The sequence below is a fragment of the Kryptolebias marmoratus genome, linkage group LG22 (assembly GCF_001649575.2).
Source record: "Kryptolebias marmoratus isolate JLee-2015 linkage group LG22, ASM164957v2, whole genome shotgun sequence".
NCBI classification, from domain to species: Eukaryota; Metazoa; Chordata; class Actinopteri; order Cyprinodontiformes; family Rivulidae; genus Kryptolebias; species Kryptolebias marmoratus.
In genome coordinates this window covers 2,398,272-2,415,821 of record NC_051451.1, presented here as the reverse complement: position 1 = coordinate 2,415,821, position 17,550 = coordinate 2,398,272, and the positions used below count along the sequence as shown (strand labels likewise).

Genomic DNA, 17,550 nt, shown 5'->3' with positions numbered 1-17,550 from the left:
GATGAAGATCTGGGAGAGAGTTGTGGAAGCCAGACTTAGACAAGAGGTGACTATTTGTGAGCAGCAGTATGGTTTTATGCCAAGAAAGAGCACCACAGATGCCATCTTTGCTTTGAGGATGTTGATGGAGAAGTACAGAGAGGGTCAGATAGAGCTTCATTGTGTTTTTGTGGATTTATAAAAAGCATACAGCAGGGTGCCGAGGGAGGAGCTGTGGTGTTGTATGAGAAAATCTGAGAGAGAAGTATGTTAGAGAAGTATGTTAGACTGGTACAGGACATGTATGAGGACAGCAGGACAGTGGTGAGGTGTGCTGTAGGACTGACAGATAGCTTCAATGTGGAGGTGGGACTGAACCAAGGATCAGCTCTGGGTTCCTTCTTGTTGCTCTGGTGAAGGACAGACTAACAGATGAGGTCAGTCAATAATGATGTTTGCAGATGACATTGTGATCTGTGGTGAGAACAGGGAACAGGTGGAAGATAATCTGGAGAGGTGGAGGTATGAAAGTCAGCTGTAGAAAGACAGAGTACCTGTGTGTGAATGAGAGGGAGGCAGGTGGAACAGTGAGGCTACAAGGTCAGAGGTCACAAAGGTGCAGGACTTCAAGGACTTAGGGTCGACTGTCCAGGAAAACAAGGAGTGAAGAAGAGAGTCCAGGATGGATGGACTGGATGGAGAAAAGTTTCAGAAGTGATTTGTGACGGAAAGGTGTTCTCTACATGTCCTCTACAGCCATTCCCATCCTCCTGGTAAAACCCACCACCATCTGTTCTTCCTGGTTTCTTTCCTTGACACCAAACCTGCCCATCACTTCTCCTCTGTTTCCTTCACCAACATGTCCATTCAGATCTTCTCCGATCATCACCCTCCCCTCCCTGGGAATACTCTCTATCACTTTATCAAAATCCTTCTGGAGTTTCTCTTTGTCTTCTACATCACATCCAACCAGTGACAACATTCAGCATCAGACCTTCTACATCTACCTTCAGACACATCACTCTATCTGACACTGTTTTCACCTCGACTACATTCCTTGCTAACTCCTTCTTCAGGACCAGCCCTATCCACACCATGGTAAAACAGCTTTAACCCTGCCCCAATGCTGTGAGCCTTGCTGCCCTTCCACTTGGTCTCTTGCTCATATAATACATCTACCTTCTTCCTCTGCATCATGTCAACCAGCTCTCCACCTTTGTCTGTCATTGTTCCTACCCTCAGTCCTACACTCTTTACTTCCCTGTTCTCCTTCTGTTCCCTGGCACGTTTCCCTCCTCATGATTTAAAAATTCTCATGCTGACTTATAAATGCCTAAATGACCATGTGACCTGCTTCAACCTGATGTTTGTTCACGGGCCCTTAGATCATCTGATTAGTTGCTTCTGGTTGTCCTGCAAACTGGGCTGAAGCTCAGAAGAGGTCTGTCTTTTTCAGCCATGGTTCCTAAACTTTGGAACAATCTGCCTTCTAATATTAGACAGGCTTTTTCACTCTATGCTTTAAAAAACACATTTGTTCTCACTGATGAGTTGATTTACTCTTTTAATAGTACAAAGTTCAGTTTATTTTTTGTACTATTTGCTAAATTTATTTTTAACTTATTTTTATTGTTGTTTTTACCTTTGCCTTAGTCTTTTAAATAATTATTATTGTACAGCACTTTGGTTAAAACGTGTTGCTTTTAAATGTTCTTTAGAAATGAACTGACTTGACTCGGCACTTTGACACATCCAGTCAGAAGGAAACACACACAAATTGTGAAATGTGTGTGGCTGTGTGTGTGTGATCATTTTTATGATTCCCAGCGTGTCTCTTCGCATTCAAGCTGCAGGTGGAAAAACAAGCTTCTTCCTACATTTTCTGGCTCCCAGCAATCAGCATTGACCTTGCAGCTCCTTCCCCATTCTAGTTTCTGTCCCACAGTGTGCACAGTGCAACCCACTCTCCTAAATGAAGAGGGTTGTACAGTAGGCTAGTTTAGACGGCTTTATTGTAGCAGTTAACAAATAATAGTATTAATAATAAACAGGCAGAGAGAGGTGATCGACTGGTTGTGACCAGCCTATGTGTCGTCTGAAAAGTCTGTACTGTGATGGTCAATGACACCAGGTCTGATGATTGGTCAATTAAACCAGATTTGATCATTGGTAAATAAAAGTAGGTGTGGTCACTGCACTGAAACAGGTGCAGCCTGATGGGACTACTTGCTGCTGTTTTTGTGCAGATGATATGAGGTTTTTATAATCAGAAGGAACAGTGGAGTGATGGACAGCAGGTGTTAGGTTTGCTGCTGGTTTCTTGCTTTTAATAGGATTTCATGTCAATAAAGCAAGTATAGTGTAGCACATAAAATATCCTCTGGCATGCAGAAAACAATGTTAGATGATACAAGGAGTCTAAAAGCACAACAGTTTGATGCTGAGATGGAAACCCAGAGATTTTTGCCCTCTAAGGTAAATTTAAGTGAGAGTAGACAGACACTGCAACATGAATTGGAACCATCTGTCTTCTGTCCTGCCTATCCAGCACCATTTCCTCCCTCTTCTTTGTCACTTCTCTTCTTTCCTTCCCACTGTGTCTCTCTGCCCTCTCTCCGTCACATTCAGCCTGTGTCATGTCGTCAATACGCCTAACAGAGTATCCCCCCTCTTTGTCTCTTTGCAAAGCACAAAGAGCCTTTAAAGCAGCTCGGTGTTTAGGTGGGTCATTTCTTCAGGGGGTTTCATGTCTCCATAACCTCCCCCTCTTTGTATTCCTTCAGGTGTCTCATGTGCTGAATGTGGCTTATGGAGTCAGTAACCTGTTTCCTGATCAGATGGTCTACAAGACGCTTCAAATCCTGGACCTCCCAGTCACAGAGATCACGTCATATTTACAGGAATGCAGCGCCTTCATAGATCAGGCCAGAGAACAGGTACGTTTCACACAAACATCATCCACTTTTACACATGATGGAGGAATGTTTGGAGTTAAACAAGTTGTATTTCAGTTTGAACTCATTAGCCAACTCCAGTGGAATGCCAATGATATTCTGCCTCTTTGTTTCAGTGTAGAGCATATTCCATCCATTTTCTTTGCTTCTCCTTTGTGGGTTGTGGGTGAGCTGGTGTCTATCTCCAGCATTCACTGTGTGAGAGGCGGGGGCAGCCTGGACAGGGATCTTATCACCCACCACTGAAAGCAGAGGCACAGCAGTGTTTCTGAACAGTTATCAAAATATCTCATACATATTTGAAGAGATTTTAATCAAATTTAGTGTGGTAGTAGGTGATCATCATCCCAAATGCACTACATCTTTGCTAAAAGCTTTGGTATTATAATAGGTTAGGTTTAGTATAAAACTCAGACATTAAAGTTGAAGAGTAATATGCATTTCTTCAAAAAAAGAAGCAAGACTTAATTTCAGTTTGAATTCATTAGTCAGTGGTAAGCCAGTATTATTCTGGCTCCCTTTTCCAGTTTAGAGCAATTCAGTGGATCATATATTATTATCTTTTGAATGAGTATTATACAGTTGTTAAGTTAAATATTCCACCTTAAAATGAAATATGTAGCATCAGCATAATTCACCCGGGTAATTTATGTTCTTACTGACAAGAGCAGATGCACACACACCGCAGGACAAATACACACCAGTGTTTCAAGGTTCTCCAAAAGAAAAATGCATGAAATTGATTTGAACACTTGCCCACCCTCTTTCTGTTAGAAGCCTGGAAATGCTTCCTTTCATATGTGTGTGTTAATGTAACATGTCAGTGTGCACACGCAAGCTATTCTGCTTCCTCGCTGTGATGCACTTACACACATCTGCAACTCAGCACAAAGGTGAGCTGGGCGCTCCAATTACCTGTTAAAACACAAGTCCAAACTTTGTCTGCACACGTTTCACTTTGCTGCAGATAATGTTGTTGATTGTCTCTGTGTGTAAAAATATCTCATGAACCTCTGCAGGAGGATTTAAGATGGCTGCCAAAGCTATGTGACCTTCAAGAACACAAGAATGGCCATAAGTCTGGACTTTAGAGCAGAAACTGACTCTCAGAGTGCTAACAGACTGTGCAGGATCTCTGTTTAAACTCGACCTGTTACCTATTTGTCCCTAACTCTGTGTGTCTTTTAGTATAAAACAATCACATGAACTACTGGACGAATTTTAATGAAACTTCCATGAAATAATCAGTGGATGATTCATCTTTTAGAGCCAACCCGGTTCAAGATGACAGCCACAGCCAAGTGAGCTTAGAAAACACAAACCCCTCTTTTACACACATTAAGCTCAAATTTGGTGAGTCATTCACAACTTTGATCGAGAAATCTTGCAATATTGCGCAAAACGTCATTTTTTTAGGTTTGAGCAAAACATCTACAACTCTCCCATTTCTCACCATAAAATGATCTTAATCTGAAACTCTGGCCTGAACGGCGGCGGGCGATAGGCATTCATTCAATGGTGGGACTTTCAGTCTTCTCATGTAAGGGTTTTTAAGGCATCACTGCCTTCCTGGTAGAGAATCCCAGTTCCTTCTAAGTGTGTGTGTGTGTGTGTGTGTGTGTCAGGAGACTGACCGTAAGCACAACATAATGTGATGTGAGCACTGATATGAAAACACTCAACTGGAGCGCAATGAAATAACAGCAAAAACAAGAAACTCTGACAAAAGCAAATTAAGTCTGTGTTTGCTGTGATGGATTATCTGGCTCAGGCAATTTTGTGTCTGTACAAGTTTCATGTTGGATTTATTTATATCTAAAGAAGGAAAACAAGGCCTGATGTGTCACATTTGTTATGAAAGACTGAAATCCTGCTCATGTTTTTCCTGTGTGCTCCATTAGATTAGATTGTATTTTCCCCAGAGGAGCTGATTGATTGGTTTATGTTTTAAAAGGGAAGCACAGACAGCAGTGATAACATGTCAATTCCAAAGAGCCGATTTAAATCTCACGTCCCTCAATGGGTATTGATCGACACAGAAAATAAAAAATGTGCTGAGAGTTTCCGTTCCGCTCCATTTGCGCCTGAAAAGAGACTTTATCCTGTGATGGGTGGCTGAACAAAAGACAAACGTGTTGATACGCTGAGCTTCACCTTGTATGAAGATGTGGCTGGAATGACTGAAACCTGCTCCCAGCCAGGAACTCCAGGTAGTCAAATAATTACATCAATATTAATATTAATCATTTTGCACATTTATTCTGTCTCAACTTGCTCCACATGCTTCTGTCTGATGATGCATTCAGAAATACCATGGGAAAAAAAATGATGCTTCAAGCTGTGGTTTTTGCCAAAACTGTCACCATGGGAAACAAAAATCATTCATTAAAATGAGATAATCATTTTAAAATGAGACAAAAACATATTTCTGTCTGTTCCTGTGAGAATTCAGCTTGAGTTTCCTGGCACGGCCTCAGCACAGCTTTGTCTAAGTAGATGGAGTTTTGTTTTTATAATTCAAATAAAGTCATTTCTTCTATTGACAATCATCTCTAAAAACAACAAGATGTGTGGAGTATCTACAATCATCTGGGGGTTGTTTCTGGCTCAAACTTGTCTTTGTTTCACTGAAATGAAAGCAGAAATCCAGACATATTACCCATCACTCTTCGTGCCAGTGTTTAAGTGTTTAAGTGTAAGATCATTTTAGGTTGTTTAATGATGATATTGTAACCATTCTGGTCAAACCTTTAAACATTATTGGAACCTTTAGTTCTTACAGTGTGTGTTGTGAATGACTCGCAGCTACACTAAATGTTAGCAGAAAAGATGTGAAACCATTTTTATACTTTCTAAAGTCATTTGGCTGAATTGGTTTGGTTCCAAAGGTTTATCAGTTGTAGAAGTACAACCAATGATTTATTCTTAGACGTTGCATTAAAATCCGTTCAGTGGTGCATCAGATAGAGTGGATTCCAACAAGTCATGGCAACGTTTTCAACAAAGATCTGCAGAAAAATTTGGTGCTGTGCTGAGGATCAGTCTCAGCTGAAAACACACCAGATCTGAGGTCAGTATCTGTAAAACTGACTGAGTTCTAGTCATTTTGTGTTTTAAAGGTCAGCTCTGGCTGCCATCTTGAATTGTGTTGACTTGAAAGTTAATAAGTTGCAGATGATTACTGTTGCAGTTTTTACACACAGATACACAAACAGACAGAAACACAGGCAGCATTATTGTCTGCCTTCAGCTTGCAGTGGCGGGCGATTTAAGATTTGAAAACATTACTAGGTAGAGCTTTTCATGAAGGAGAATGATTCAGTTTCTCTTTAAATAAAAAGATGATTATTGAAGATAAAATCCACCTTAAATGCCTTTGAGTTTGCTGTCAGTGTTGTAGTTGGATGTTGACCTACAAATAGTGGAAACTTTCTTTTTTTTAATTGACAAAACTACACATAAAAATGGGTTTTATTGCATTTTCTTTTATTCTGTGTTCATCTGTGTTATCAAAATATCTCCTGAGCCACTGGAAAAGGTTAACAGTACTCTCACAGAGAAATCTGTAGAGCTGCAGCCACAGCTGATCAACCCATTTTAAGCTGGCCACCGCAGCTAACCAACATCAGCAAACACAAAAATGGCTAAAACTCTTTCCCTGGAGAAGTGTTGCTTCACTCAGTCTGCACACTACGACAACAGCAAGAGCAACAGAACAGGGATCCAGTTAAAGTTCTGAGGCTTTGAGATAATCCATGCAGATTTATTCTTAATGTTTGTCTTCCTGCAGGACGGTGTGGTGCTGGTCCACTGTAATGCTGGTGTGTCACGCTCCTCCTCCGTTGTGATTGGCTACCTGATGTTGAGGGAGGGGCTCACCTTTGATGATGCCTACAGTCAGGTGAAGCTGGCAAGACCATCGATCCGCCCAAACCCCGGCTTCTATGAGCAGTTACAGCATTACAGACCTTAAAAACAGTAAAACTAAAACAGAAAACTGAAAGTCAGAACTTTGGGAAGATTGTGATAAAACAGTGATCTTGTTGGGTGAAGCTAACCTTTCTTCCTGCGGCTGTCACCTCATCTCTCTGCAAAAGCACTCTTCAACAAATGTCATTCTGCTCGGGATGATAACTTGGTTTTGGCCTTGAGAATTCTTCAGCGTCCACTCAAGACATAACATCCTCTTGCAGCTGCCACACACACACACACACACACACACACACACACACACACACACACCTACACACACACACACACAGACAGTACACTCACTGGACACCCTTTCTCTGTCTCCTTTTCTCTCCTGAGAGTCATAAACAACGGGTGGCTGTGGATCAGCGGTTAGAGCAGTCAACCTCCAATGAAACAGTCGGAGGTTTGATTCCACCAGTATTCCACATGTCGAAGTGTCCCTGGGCAAGACTGCCTCCGATGTGTCCCATCTGTCTGAATGTGATCTAAGGCACTGATTAGTCTCTATAGAAGGACTTATTTGTAGAGATGCAGCAGAGTGCTGGATGAATGTGTGTGGATGGGTGGATGGATGGATGATGGGTGGATGGGCGGATGGGTGGATGGGTGGATGATGGGTGGATGGGTGGATGATGGGTGGATGGGTGGATGATGGGTGGATGGGTGGATGAGGACACAGATTGTGATGTAAAGTGCTTTGAGTGGCCTGGTTGGCTGGAACGACCAACCTTAGTACAGTCCATTTACCATAAATAAAGATTCATTCTGTTTTTATTCAAGAAAAAAAATCATTTTTAATTATTTTCTTTTAAAAGCATTAAGATATGTTGAAACGTTGATTTGCAATATGATGTTGAATAACTAAAATGTATCAAATGCTTTATCACTGTTTATTTTCTTTTTGTCATCACAGGAGAAATGTTTGTCACAGAGCTTGAATGAGTATGATAATGGTTAAAATGTCTGATCTTCTCAGAATGTTTTAGGGCTAAAAAGACAAACTTTCCTCTGCAGGAGCCTGATTCATCTTTCCTTTGTTTCCGAGTGTACGTCCCTTTATTCTTTTATCATTGTTGTCATTTCAGTACAAGTCTATCAGTAAGAATTTAAGTTAACTGAAACAATTTTGTCCAGCTGAAATCTCTCAGGCAACCCCATGTGTTGACGTACATCGAGCTTCAAGCTAGCCAGCTGATGCCAAGGAAGCCCCACGTCTCCATGAGTCCAGTTCTGGTCCTGAAGCCATCAGCTGGGACCCCTGCTCTCCTGGGTGCAGACCTCATCAGACCCTCAGTTGACTCTGAGGTACACGAACAGCCAAAATGCAACAGAAATGTTGCGTTCATGTACCCAACAACAACAACTATGGGTTTGTCTAACACCGAAACTTCCTGAATCCAGGTCTCAGACTGGAAGTTTCTGGAAAATCCTGGAATCATTTCAAGGGAAACTCCAACTTATGTGAAATCACACATGCGCACTACAGTAGCAGTCAGTCACTAGTAGATCAACCACAGGAACAATGGCGGATCGCAGAGTGCTGTTTGTGCTGCTCACTTTGTTAAGTTTATCACAGCTTCGTTGGGACTGTCGGGTCTTGGCCATTTTGGATGTAACTGCTGGGGACTGAAGTGTCTACATGCATGAGCGTGTCATGGAAAAACAAAATCACAGCGCCAGCTTGTGACCTGAGAAGGAAACTATAGCAGATTCAACAAGCTCAGCATTACTGTGGAAATGTGCAACTTTTTCACAGTCTAACATTCCCAGGAGGTCTCAGTTCCACCAGATCTGTCAGGAGGAATGGGACAAACTACTGTGAGAAGCTTGTGGAAGGAAACCCAGAACATTTGACCCAAGACACAGTTTAAAGGCAATGCTGCAAAATACAAACTACCACAAAAAATCAAGATAAAATGTAGTTAAATAAAACATTGGTAATTAAAGTCCCCCTGTCTAATTGACATCAATTAATGCACCAGTTTATGCTGCTGCAAAATGATTTGAGAAAAGTAACATTTGAAATAATATTCCCCTTTTTACCTTACAGAAAACTTACTGAGATTATAAATTGTGCACTGAATACCACCAGAGTATTTTAGCAGCAAATTTAGGAGCGAGTTGACACCACATGTTCACATACATTGTATAAAAAGACACATCTACTTTTTACTCCCTGCCTGACATTAAATCAGACTAAAGCGTTCCTGTTTTAGGTTGCTTAGGATTCCTGAAGTTATTTCTAGTTGCTAAATGCTCAAATAATGAGATATTTCTTCTTGGTATTCTGTCTGTTAATCTATGATTTCTATTCTTAAACCAATGGAAGACAGTTTGGTTTGGTTTATTATCTAAGGGATGATGAGGCTCCCTGCAGTCTGTTGAGATCTGATAAAACTGAGAGTAAATAATAAATAATCCAGATATTATGTATTATCCTCATAGTAGACAGATGTGTTACTGAGATTTCTCTTTGATTACCTGGTGTCCTGTTAACAAGTAATGAACAAATGTAGCCTTTCCTTACACGCTCCATCCTTTTAATGGTCCCCTGCTGAAAACTTCATGGGAATGCATCTTCTTGAATTATAAGGCAGAAGCTGGATTAAGAATATTTCATGTATTATCTACCTTTTTGTGCAAACACTGTATTCCTTGAAATAAGTGTGTCTTCTGGAGCTCTGTGAGAAATAAACATGAACAAGAAAATACACTGCCAACAACAACAAATAAAGCTTTAAAATCCCACAGGCACATTATTACTCTGGCTGAATTCCTTAGGATGAAGACATTGGAATTCCTGAAATCCTAGATGGGAAAAATGAGACAAATCTCAGTGTCACAGCTGCTCGACGCATAAAAACAGACAGGAGATGGCTGCCGCAGCTATCTAACATCAGCAAACAGTGGCTCCCAGCTGGGAACATGGAGCGCTCCTGAAAGGTGGAGGGAAGCATTGCTTCGAGGAATGTGAGAGCGTTGTGGAAAAGCATCAGTTTTGTACAAACTCCAACAGTGTCTGTTAAAATGAGTTCCCTCTGCTGCTGTTTCAGAGCTTTGTACAGCTGATGAGCATACAGTCGCTCTCCTGAGTGAAGGACTTTGTAATTAACTGGTTCAGTACTGAGGGAGATTACAGTCAAACAACACATGCAGCTGGGACGAGTCACAGAGGCTTTAAACTGAGCCGTTTGTTGTATCAAATAAAGGTGTGTGTTTGGGATTCACCTGGGAGGAGACGTTTACTGACAAACCGTTCGGACTCATCTTCTGGGTTTAACAGTGAAATAAGAGGGGGGTTGTTCTCATGAACAACAGGTTGGATTTCATTGCAACTTTCAGAAAGCAATCACTGGATGTACATCTACAACTAATTAACTTTTACCATCAGCTCAGTTTAAGATGGCTGAAAACGCTAATCGACCCTATCAAACACAAAACATAGCTCTAACTCAGTTGTTTTTATATCAAGTTAGTTTGGTGTGGTAGTAGCTGAGAGTCATCCCCAACACAGTCTGAGTGAAAACAGATCACACAAGAAGAATATTTTGAATCTAGGTGTGCAAGGTGGCGGCTGGCGGAGGACATGCATTCCTGTAAGAAACATTAATCTTTGGTTTTGATTGCCTGGACTCTACAACAATCATTACTGTTGAGCTAACAGATCAATACACAAGCTCTTTGATTTGTCATAATTATCTGCTGATAATAACTTCAGAAATCGGAGAGCATTTTATTCACACACAGATCTTTATCTCCAGCATCAAAAGACACAGTTTCACTTTTTGTGTTAAACATGTCTGAGTCATATTAAAGAGAAGTTTTATTAATCGTGTAAAACTTTGGAATGACCTTGAGCAACAGCAGCTATGTACATGTATGTGTATGTGCATTTTTTAATAAACTTGTTATTTTTGAACTGATGTTCTGTCAAATAGGAAGCAGTAGTTAGTACCACATCAGCCATAGAGCACAGAGTGTGGAGAAAAGGCCAGAGGTACTAATGATTAGCCAAACGAGGGCCCATTGTTTAGACTTATAAAACAAGTATTTCTCAAATATGTCATACCTGTGTGACAGAACACTACATTAGGTCATATTAACACTTTTGCATGACCTTGTTTGTCGTTTTTTAATTGAACAACGTCCATGTTACAGTGTGTCTGTGTGCTGAGTGTAGACCATGTTGTTGGTCCTCATCAGTCAAAAGTTGCTCAACCCTCAGCAGCATCAGGACATCAACATTTCAACGGTGCCCCTCAGCCACTCAACCTGCCCACAGCTCCACTTAGAAGTCTCTTCAAATGGTGGACGTTCTTCTGGGTCTTCATAATTGCAGCAACGATGTACTGATCAAAAGAAATGACTTTACAGACATCAGTTATTCTTGAACAGTGAGAGTTTATTCAAAATAACAGAGTCTGTGCCGAATCGAGACTTCTGGCCCAATCTGTGAAGATCCCCCGTTTCTCTGGGGCTGCTTGTTTTTATTAACCTTTACCACACCCAGTTAGAGTAACAAGACACCCACGTCCCACTGGGACGGACCTGAACATTACGGATTCTATTACATTCAATTCCATTTATGGTGATAAGCTAGGGTCTTCAGACATGCAACAGATAACTTTCCACATATGCAATCACTGTAGTAGCTCTTCGACAACGTGAGCGTAAGAGCCCATGATTCACTTCCTAAGAAGGGATTGTGGCTGAAGACAGTGTGTCTCAGGTCCCATGGCCTGATGGCACAGAGGCAGACCAGTTACCTCAGGTTCAAGCATTCAGATGCCTGGAGAATCAAATTTGACTGAGTTATTTATTGCTCTTCCTGGTTGATAAGTTTACCACCAGCGTCTGTGATCAGCTGAAACAGCACCAAAGCGCGTCCCTCAGGTGTCATGATGTCAGGTTTGGCTTCATTAACGAGATTTAGAACAGCCCTTGGAAACTACATAAACACAGAAGCATTCTGTTCATTACTCCAGGATTTTAGATTGTGCTGTTTTACCACAGCAGCATTTGTGCTCGATTTCTTTTTCCAATTCTTCTGGCGTCAGACATGTCAGCTGTGTGGTTTGAGCCCCCTGCAGGCTGCTGTCGCTCAGCAGGAGAGAAGGTGGAGCTTGGTCCTGTGCCAGAGACGTGCAGGAGGAGACAAGTTTAGCCAAATTGGTTCCAATCCCTACTGGTCCTATAAAGGTCATAGATTATTTAGCGCCCCTTTAAAGTTGCAGACTGATTACAAAAGCCAAGCTTCTGTCACTTTTGAATGGAACTAATTATTAAACGCCTCTAACTTTGTTGTTCCAAATAAATCTACGCTGCTGCCTAATAAACCCACCACTCTGGCCTTTATAGTTTTTAGATGAGAAGCAGACAAATAAAATATTGAACCAGTGCCTGACTAATGGCAACAGTGCCAATACTCTGTGTGACAGCGCTGAGCGTAGGGCACTTTGGCCTTATCTTTGCTGCTGTTCAGTGGTGTATCACTGAGGACTATCAGCTCCGAAGCCAACTGGGTCTCCCCTGACATTTTTGTGACATTTCACCGTCTGGATGTGACGGCCCTCAGTATGGCACGAGCCGTCCCATCTGCAGGGTCCCACGGGGTCCAACCGCCATCTCAGTCTGCACAGGCTGCAGCTTGAGAATACAGAAAGAGGTAGTTTACATGCAAGATGTGCAATAATTCTTCCCTGTTATCTGCTGCCTTTCATTTATAAACTGGGGAAGTGAGCGACGCTGAGTTCTGGTTTGCTGTTTTTTTTATTTGCCACGCATTGATTGTTTATGCCCACTGCCTTTCATGTCAGAGTTTTAAATAAAGATCATTTAATTCGAGGAAAAGATGGATAGTGCAGCCTGTAAATGGCGTCATGTGTTAGCTCTCAGAGTATGTGTCGGGATGACTCTCAGTCCACTACAACATACTTTAACTCAGTAACTGCCTAAGATACTCAGCTTTGTGTTGTCTTAAGTCTACTAGCTGAGATGGCCATCTTGAATTAGGATAACTTAAAAGGTAATCAGTTGTAGTTGTAAGTCCAATGATTCTTTTCTGAGAATTTCATTAAAATCCATTCAGTGGTTTGTGAGATATTTTGCTAACAGACACCAACAGCTAATGCCAGAGATTTTAGCAACGATCGCACACAATGAGCAGTGCTCACAATGTGTGTTGTGGACGACTCTCAGCCACTAACACACCAATGTTTAGCTCAATACCTGAAAACTGACTTGAGTTATAGCTATTTTTGTTTTGGCCAATTTGATTAGCTGTGGTGGCCATCTTGAATGGGGTAACTCTAAAATGAAATCAGTTGTAGATGTACATCCAAGGGTTATTTTCTGAGAGTTTGTAATATAATTTACTGACATGACAGACTAACAAAGACACACATAAAGATTGCCTTTGGCTGTGGACGATAAACAATTAGAATTTTGTTGATGTGAAGAAATGAACAAATGCACAGCACTTTGCAACTGAGCAAGAAACTGTTTTTAATGAATTCCATTAAAGTTTTTCTTGTTTACATCTTTAGGCAGGAAAATGTAGAGATCATGCTGTTTGAATCAGCTTTCTCACAGGTTAGGACGTCACTATCATGTAACTCAGGTACAGGTTTGGTCTTTTAGCTTGTTTGAAACACGTATAGTAGGCTGTTTCCTTTTGTCTCAACAGCTTCATAGGTGCATGAAAGAAATGTTATTATTTGACCAGATTTTAAGTCCAGTGAAAGACTATTCTACTTTTTGAATCATACTGGCCACTTTTGACTGACAACACAGAAATGTTCATCTCTACCACTATTAAAATTTTTAAATGATTTAAATTATAAATGTGCTAAAATTTGTCACCTAGTAATTTGTGATAAATAGAATAGCATGCTTGATCTGGTCATTTGTTGTAGTCAAAATAATCCATACATTTTGATTTACATATAGTCCAAATTGAGCTGCATGAGCTCAGGTCAATGAGACCTACAGGCCATAAAAAACAAGCAAAAGATTCATGAAAACAACAAGTTGACAAAAACATATAGCATTATCATAGTTTGATAATCAAATATACTGGTATGACCATTTGTATGGCCTGAAAATATTAGAGCATACAGACCTTTTAAAATGGATGTCACAGAAAAAAAAACAATCTACCAGAAGATGAATTTTCCTCATAACATTTTCTTGAGTTGAGTTCATGATCAGCTCAACGACTTCAAGGTGCACGAGTCCTGCGGCTGCAAAACAAGCCCAGATCATCAGTCCACCCCCACCATGCTGACAATACCAGCTGTTTGTGCTGACATGTTGGGTTTGGGTTTCTCCAACCATGCTGCTGTGTATTATGGGTAAACATTTCTGCTTTTGTCTTATCTGTCCAAAGGACTTTGTTCATGAAGTCCTGTGGTTCATTCAGGTGACACTTTCTAAATCTAAGTCATGCTGCCATGTTCTTTTTAGAGAGAAGAGACGTTCTCCTCTAAACAATGCATACTTGATCAGTCTTTTTCTAATTGTCGTGTCACAACCTGCTCACGGAGCCCTGCAGTCTAAGATGGAGATTTTGTTTGTTTGCTTGTGTCTTTTTTTTTTGTTGCAATTTTTCTGATTATTGCGCAGTCTGAACTTGTGATTTTGTTGGGACCTCTATTCCTGGAAAGACTTTTTATCTGAAAAAAAAAAACTTCAGCAATGATCTATAATAATTATTGAAAAACTGTTCTGAATCTGCCAGGTCTTCATTTAAAAAGTGTACTCCAGTAGATTAAATCAAAAATGTGGGACGGCTGCCAAAGTGTGTACAAAGCAAGCTGAAGTAGGTATGATGTGGGCAACAAAATAATGTGCATGGCCTAGAAAACAGTTTAGATATCAGTGAAACTGCGATGGATAATCATGTATCTTTTCACAAGTTTGAGTTGCTAACTCGTCTCCAACAGTTGCAGCCCAGTGACGTATGTAGACAGAAGGTAAGCAGGTGAACTTTTACCTTAAGATGTCATTATCAGGGCAGCAGGAGGTTGGAAATCCCACAAAACAGACTGAACTGTCTTATGTGAATCATCAATAATCATTTTTATTACTTTACTCTTATTATTGATCAAATTTCAACAACTTGAGGCTGAATCCATTCAAATACAGGGAAGTACCTCTAATTAATAGAGTAATTAATTAAAAGAACAGATTATTCTCTGTAAAATAAATCTTCTTGAGTCTCAAAAAAGTGCAAGGGTGAACGAAGACCACTCTGTCACTAGAGATTAGATAGTAGTGTTAGGTTCACATAAAGGGAGACCACACAAGGATTGTAGCTTTAGAAAACAAATGAGTTTATTAAAGGTAAAAGAAAAACCTGAAAGGGAAATCCAAATTTCAGGTTAACCCAAAACTTCAAACAATAACCTCACTAAACAAAACTAACACCAGGCTGAAACATAAGATAAAAACCAAACAAATGAGGGACTCGAGAGGGAGAGAGAGCCCTACCAACAGGTGTGGCAGTTCCCAATAAAGAGGCAGCAACCAAACCAACCACCAGCACCTGGAGAAGGCCACTGTCCAAACCCTGCTAAGAAAGGGCCGTAACAGTAGTATGTGGAAACCTTATCCAGGCACAGTACTAAAGACCTTCCAGAGCAGGACGAACTGCATGTACACAGTTACTGGGAAGATGAGTGGAGGTCAAAGGAGGCAAAAAGGAGGAGTCGTTTCATGCTGCATATCTCCCACTTGGGATTCAAAGCCAATTCAAAAACTTTTGAATCCCAACAAATGGTATCCAAGAGTTGCAAACGAGAACTTTAGATGGTGTCAGGAAGGACACCAAGATAAGCTTGAAAATCAGAATGGGTTTGTGTCTGATGACACCTCCATACCCACTGAAACAGAGGACTCATGATCCAAACAGGGTGACTGGTTATCACCGTGCCATCCTTAGAGACGATGAGTGGAACAAATAGAAGATCCAGTGTGCACAGCAAACAGACAATAGTTCACACCTTGGTTTTCAAGAAAGGTGTGGTGATGAAAGGTATCCAGGTGGTAGTCTCCACCAGCTGACCCCATTGGGTGGAAGTGTTGGAGTATTCCCAGTGAATACTGAAAGTCCTGATGTCATCAGAAGAGATATTGATGGATAGATCAGCACACGGCATGAAAGGGTCGGATGTCATTTAGGAGGAAGGTCACCCAGATGACAAGCAGCTGTAGTCTTGACTGGTTATTTCTGATGCATCTCAAAGTTATAAGAGACAATGTAGGAATGTTTCTCAAATGTTTTCACTTGTGAATAAGCTTTCTCTATGAGGAACGATGGACTCCAAATAGTTTAGAAATGACCTTTAACCTTTTCCAAATTGATGCAGCAACATTTGCGTCTCTAATGTCATTGCTGGTGTCTTTCTGCCTTGGATTAGTGTTAACACACACCTTTATACTGTGTGTTTTTGTATGCTTGAAGTTAGATTTAATTAATTTTAGAACGTGATACAGACCAGATCATTTTGATTATGTTCCAATACGTAAAACCTTAGAATGACCCCTAGGATTGAGGGTGGACTGTCTTTATACTATGACTGTAAGTCTACGTACTAACCTTGTTTTTTACCGTCAATAAAAGATTTATTCTTGGGTTTATTATCTACTAAATGCATGTTTATGGTTGGGGAACATTCGTAGATTTTGTTCAAACGATTTAAACTGCAACATTTGGAGGTAAATGCCAAATATTTTCCATTTTGCAGCAATTGTAACTAAAATGCTTTCTAAAACTTCCCTGCTCATTATATGATGCACTCTGACTGAAAAAGCATCTCCAGAATGGCAGCTGCTGCAACACAAACCCCCACAAAATGACTCTTTATTTTACTCTATTTATCTCAATTTGATCCACTTGGTCCAATGATATTTGGAATGTAGGAGGAAGTCTCGAATGTGCCTGCGCTCAGCCTGCTCTAATATGCATGCTCTCTGGGTTCAAAGTATGGAACATGAAACAGAAAATAGCTTTTATGGGACAAACTTTAGGTTGGTTCTTTTCCTTTTAATTTTTCACTCATCTGCAGACGTTCACAGCCCTAAAACATGACTAAATATGCTTCTTTAAAAGGCTGAACACATCTGCTCCATCAAGAAACAGTTTTCTTTCCCTATTCTGCACCAAATGTGCACTCTGAGGACATTAATGCTGCTACATTAGCATGAGCTTATTTGTTCCTGTGGGTAAATATATTAAAACCATCAAATAAAGTAGACAATATTGTGTTTATTATGCCTAAAGCTTTCAAACTGAACTTAGAATCCACCTGAAACACCATTTATATTGCTGTTGAAATGAAAAACAAAGAGAAAAATCTCCACACAAAACTCAAAGATATACATAGGGACAATCAAAATGTAAACATTTATACAAAAACAAATGAATGGATGCAAATTCACAATAAAGCAGCCCAAAAAGAAAAAGACTTGAGCACAGAGGGAATATTCAGATATGTAAAAAGTGAATCTAGTCGTGTTTCCTCGTGCCTCCCCGTGCCTCCTTGTGCCTCCTCGTGCTTCCTTGTGTCTCCTCGTGCCTCCTCGTGTCTCATTGTGTCTCCTTGTGCCTCCTCGTGCCTCCTCGTGCCTCCTCGTGCCTCCT

The 17,550-nt window shown here is 40.6% G+C and overlaps 1 protein-coding gene across 4 annotated transcripts in view; it reads left to right on the top strand.

Moving 5' to 3' along the window:
- LOC108247470 (dual specificity protein phosphatase 19) overlaps window positions 1–9,662 on the top strand; it is a 20,338-nt gene extending 10,676 nt beyond the window's left edge. The window contains exons 4-8 of one of the 4 annotated variants that reach the window (XR_005232633.1): window positions 2,763–2,915; window positions 6,724–6,834; window positions 7,885–7,954; window positions 8,043–8,213; window positions 8,310–9,662. Coding sequence is in view for 3 of the 4 variants with exons in the window: in XM_017435621.3 (XP_017291110.1) it covers window positions 2,763–2,915; window positions 6,724–6,834; window positions 7,885–8,010 (390 nt within the window). In the remaining variant the exon portion in view is untranslated. Of the gene's footprint in view, window positions 1–2,762; window positions 2,916–6,723; window positions 7,527–7,884 lie in introns of those variants that run through there. The other 3 variants (XM_017435622.3, XM_017435621.3, XM_017435623.3) reach the window with 3 other exon arrangements.
- The last annotated feature ends 7,888 nt before the right edge of the window (window positions 9,663–17,550 follow it).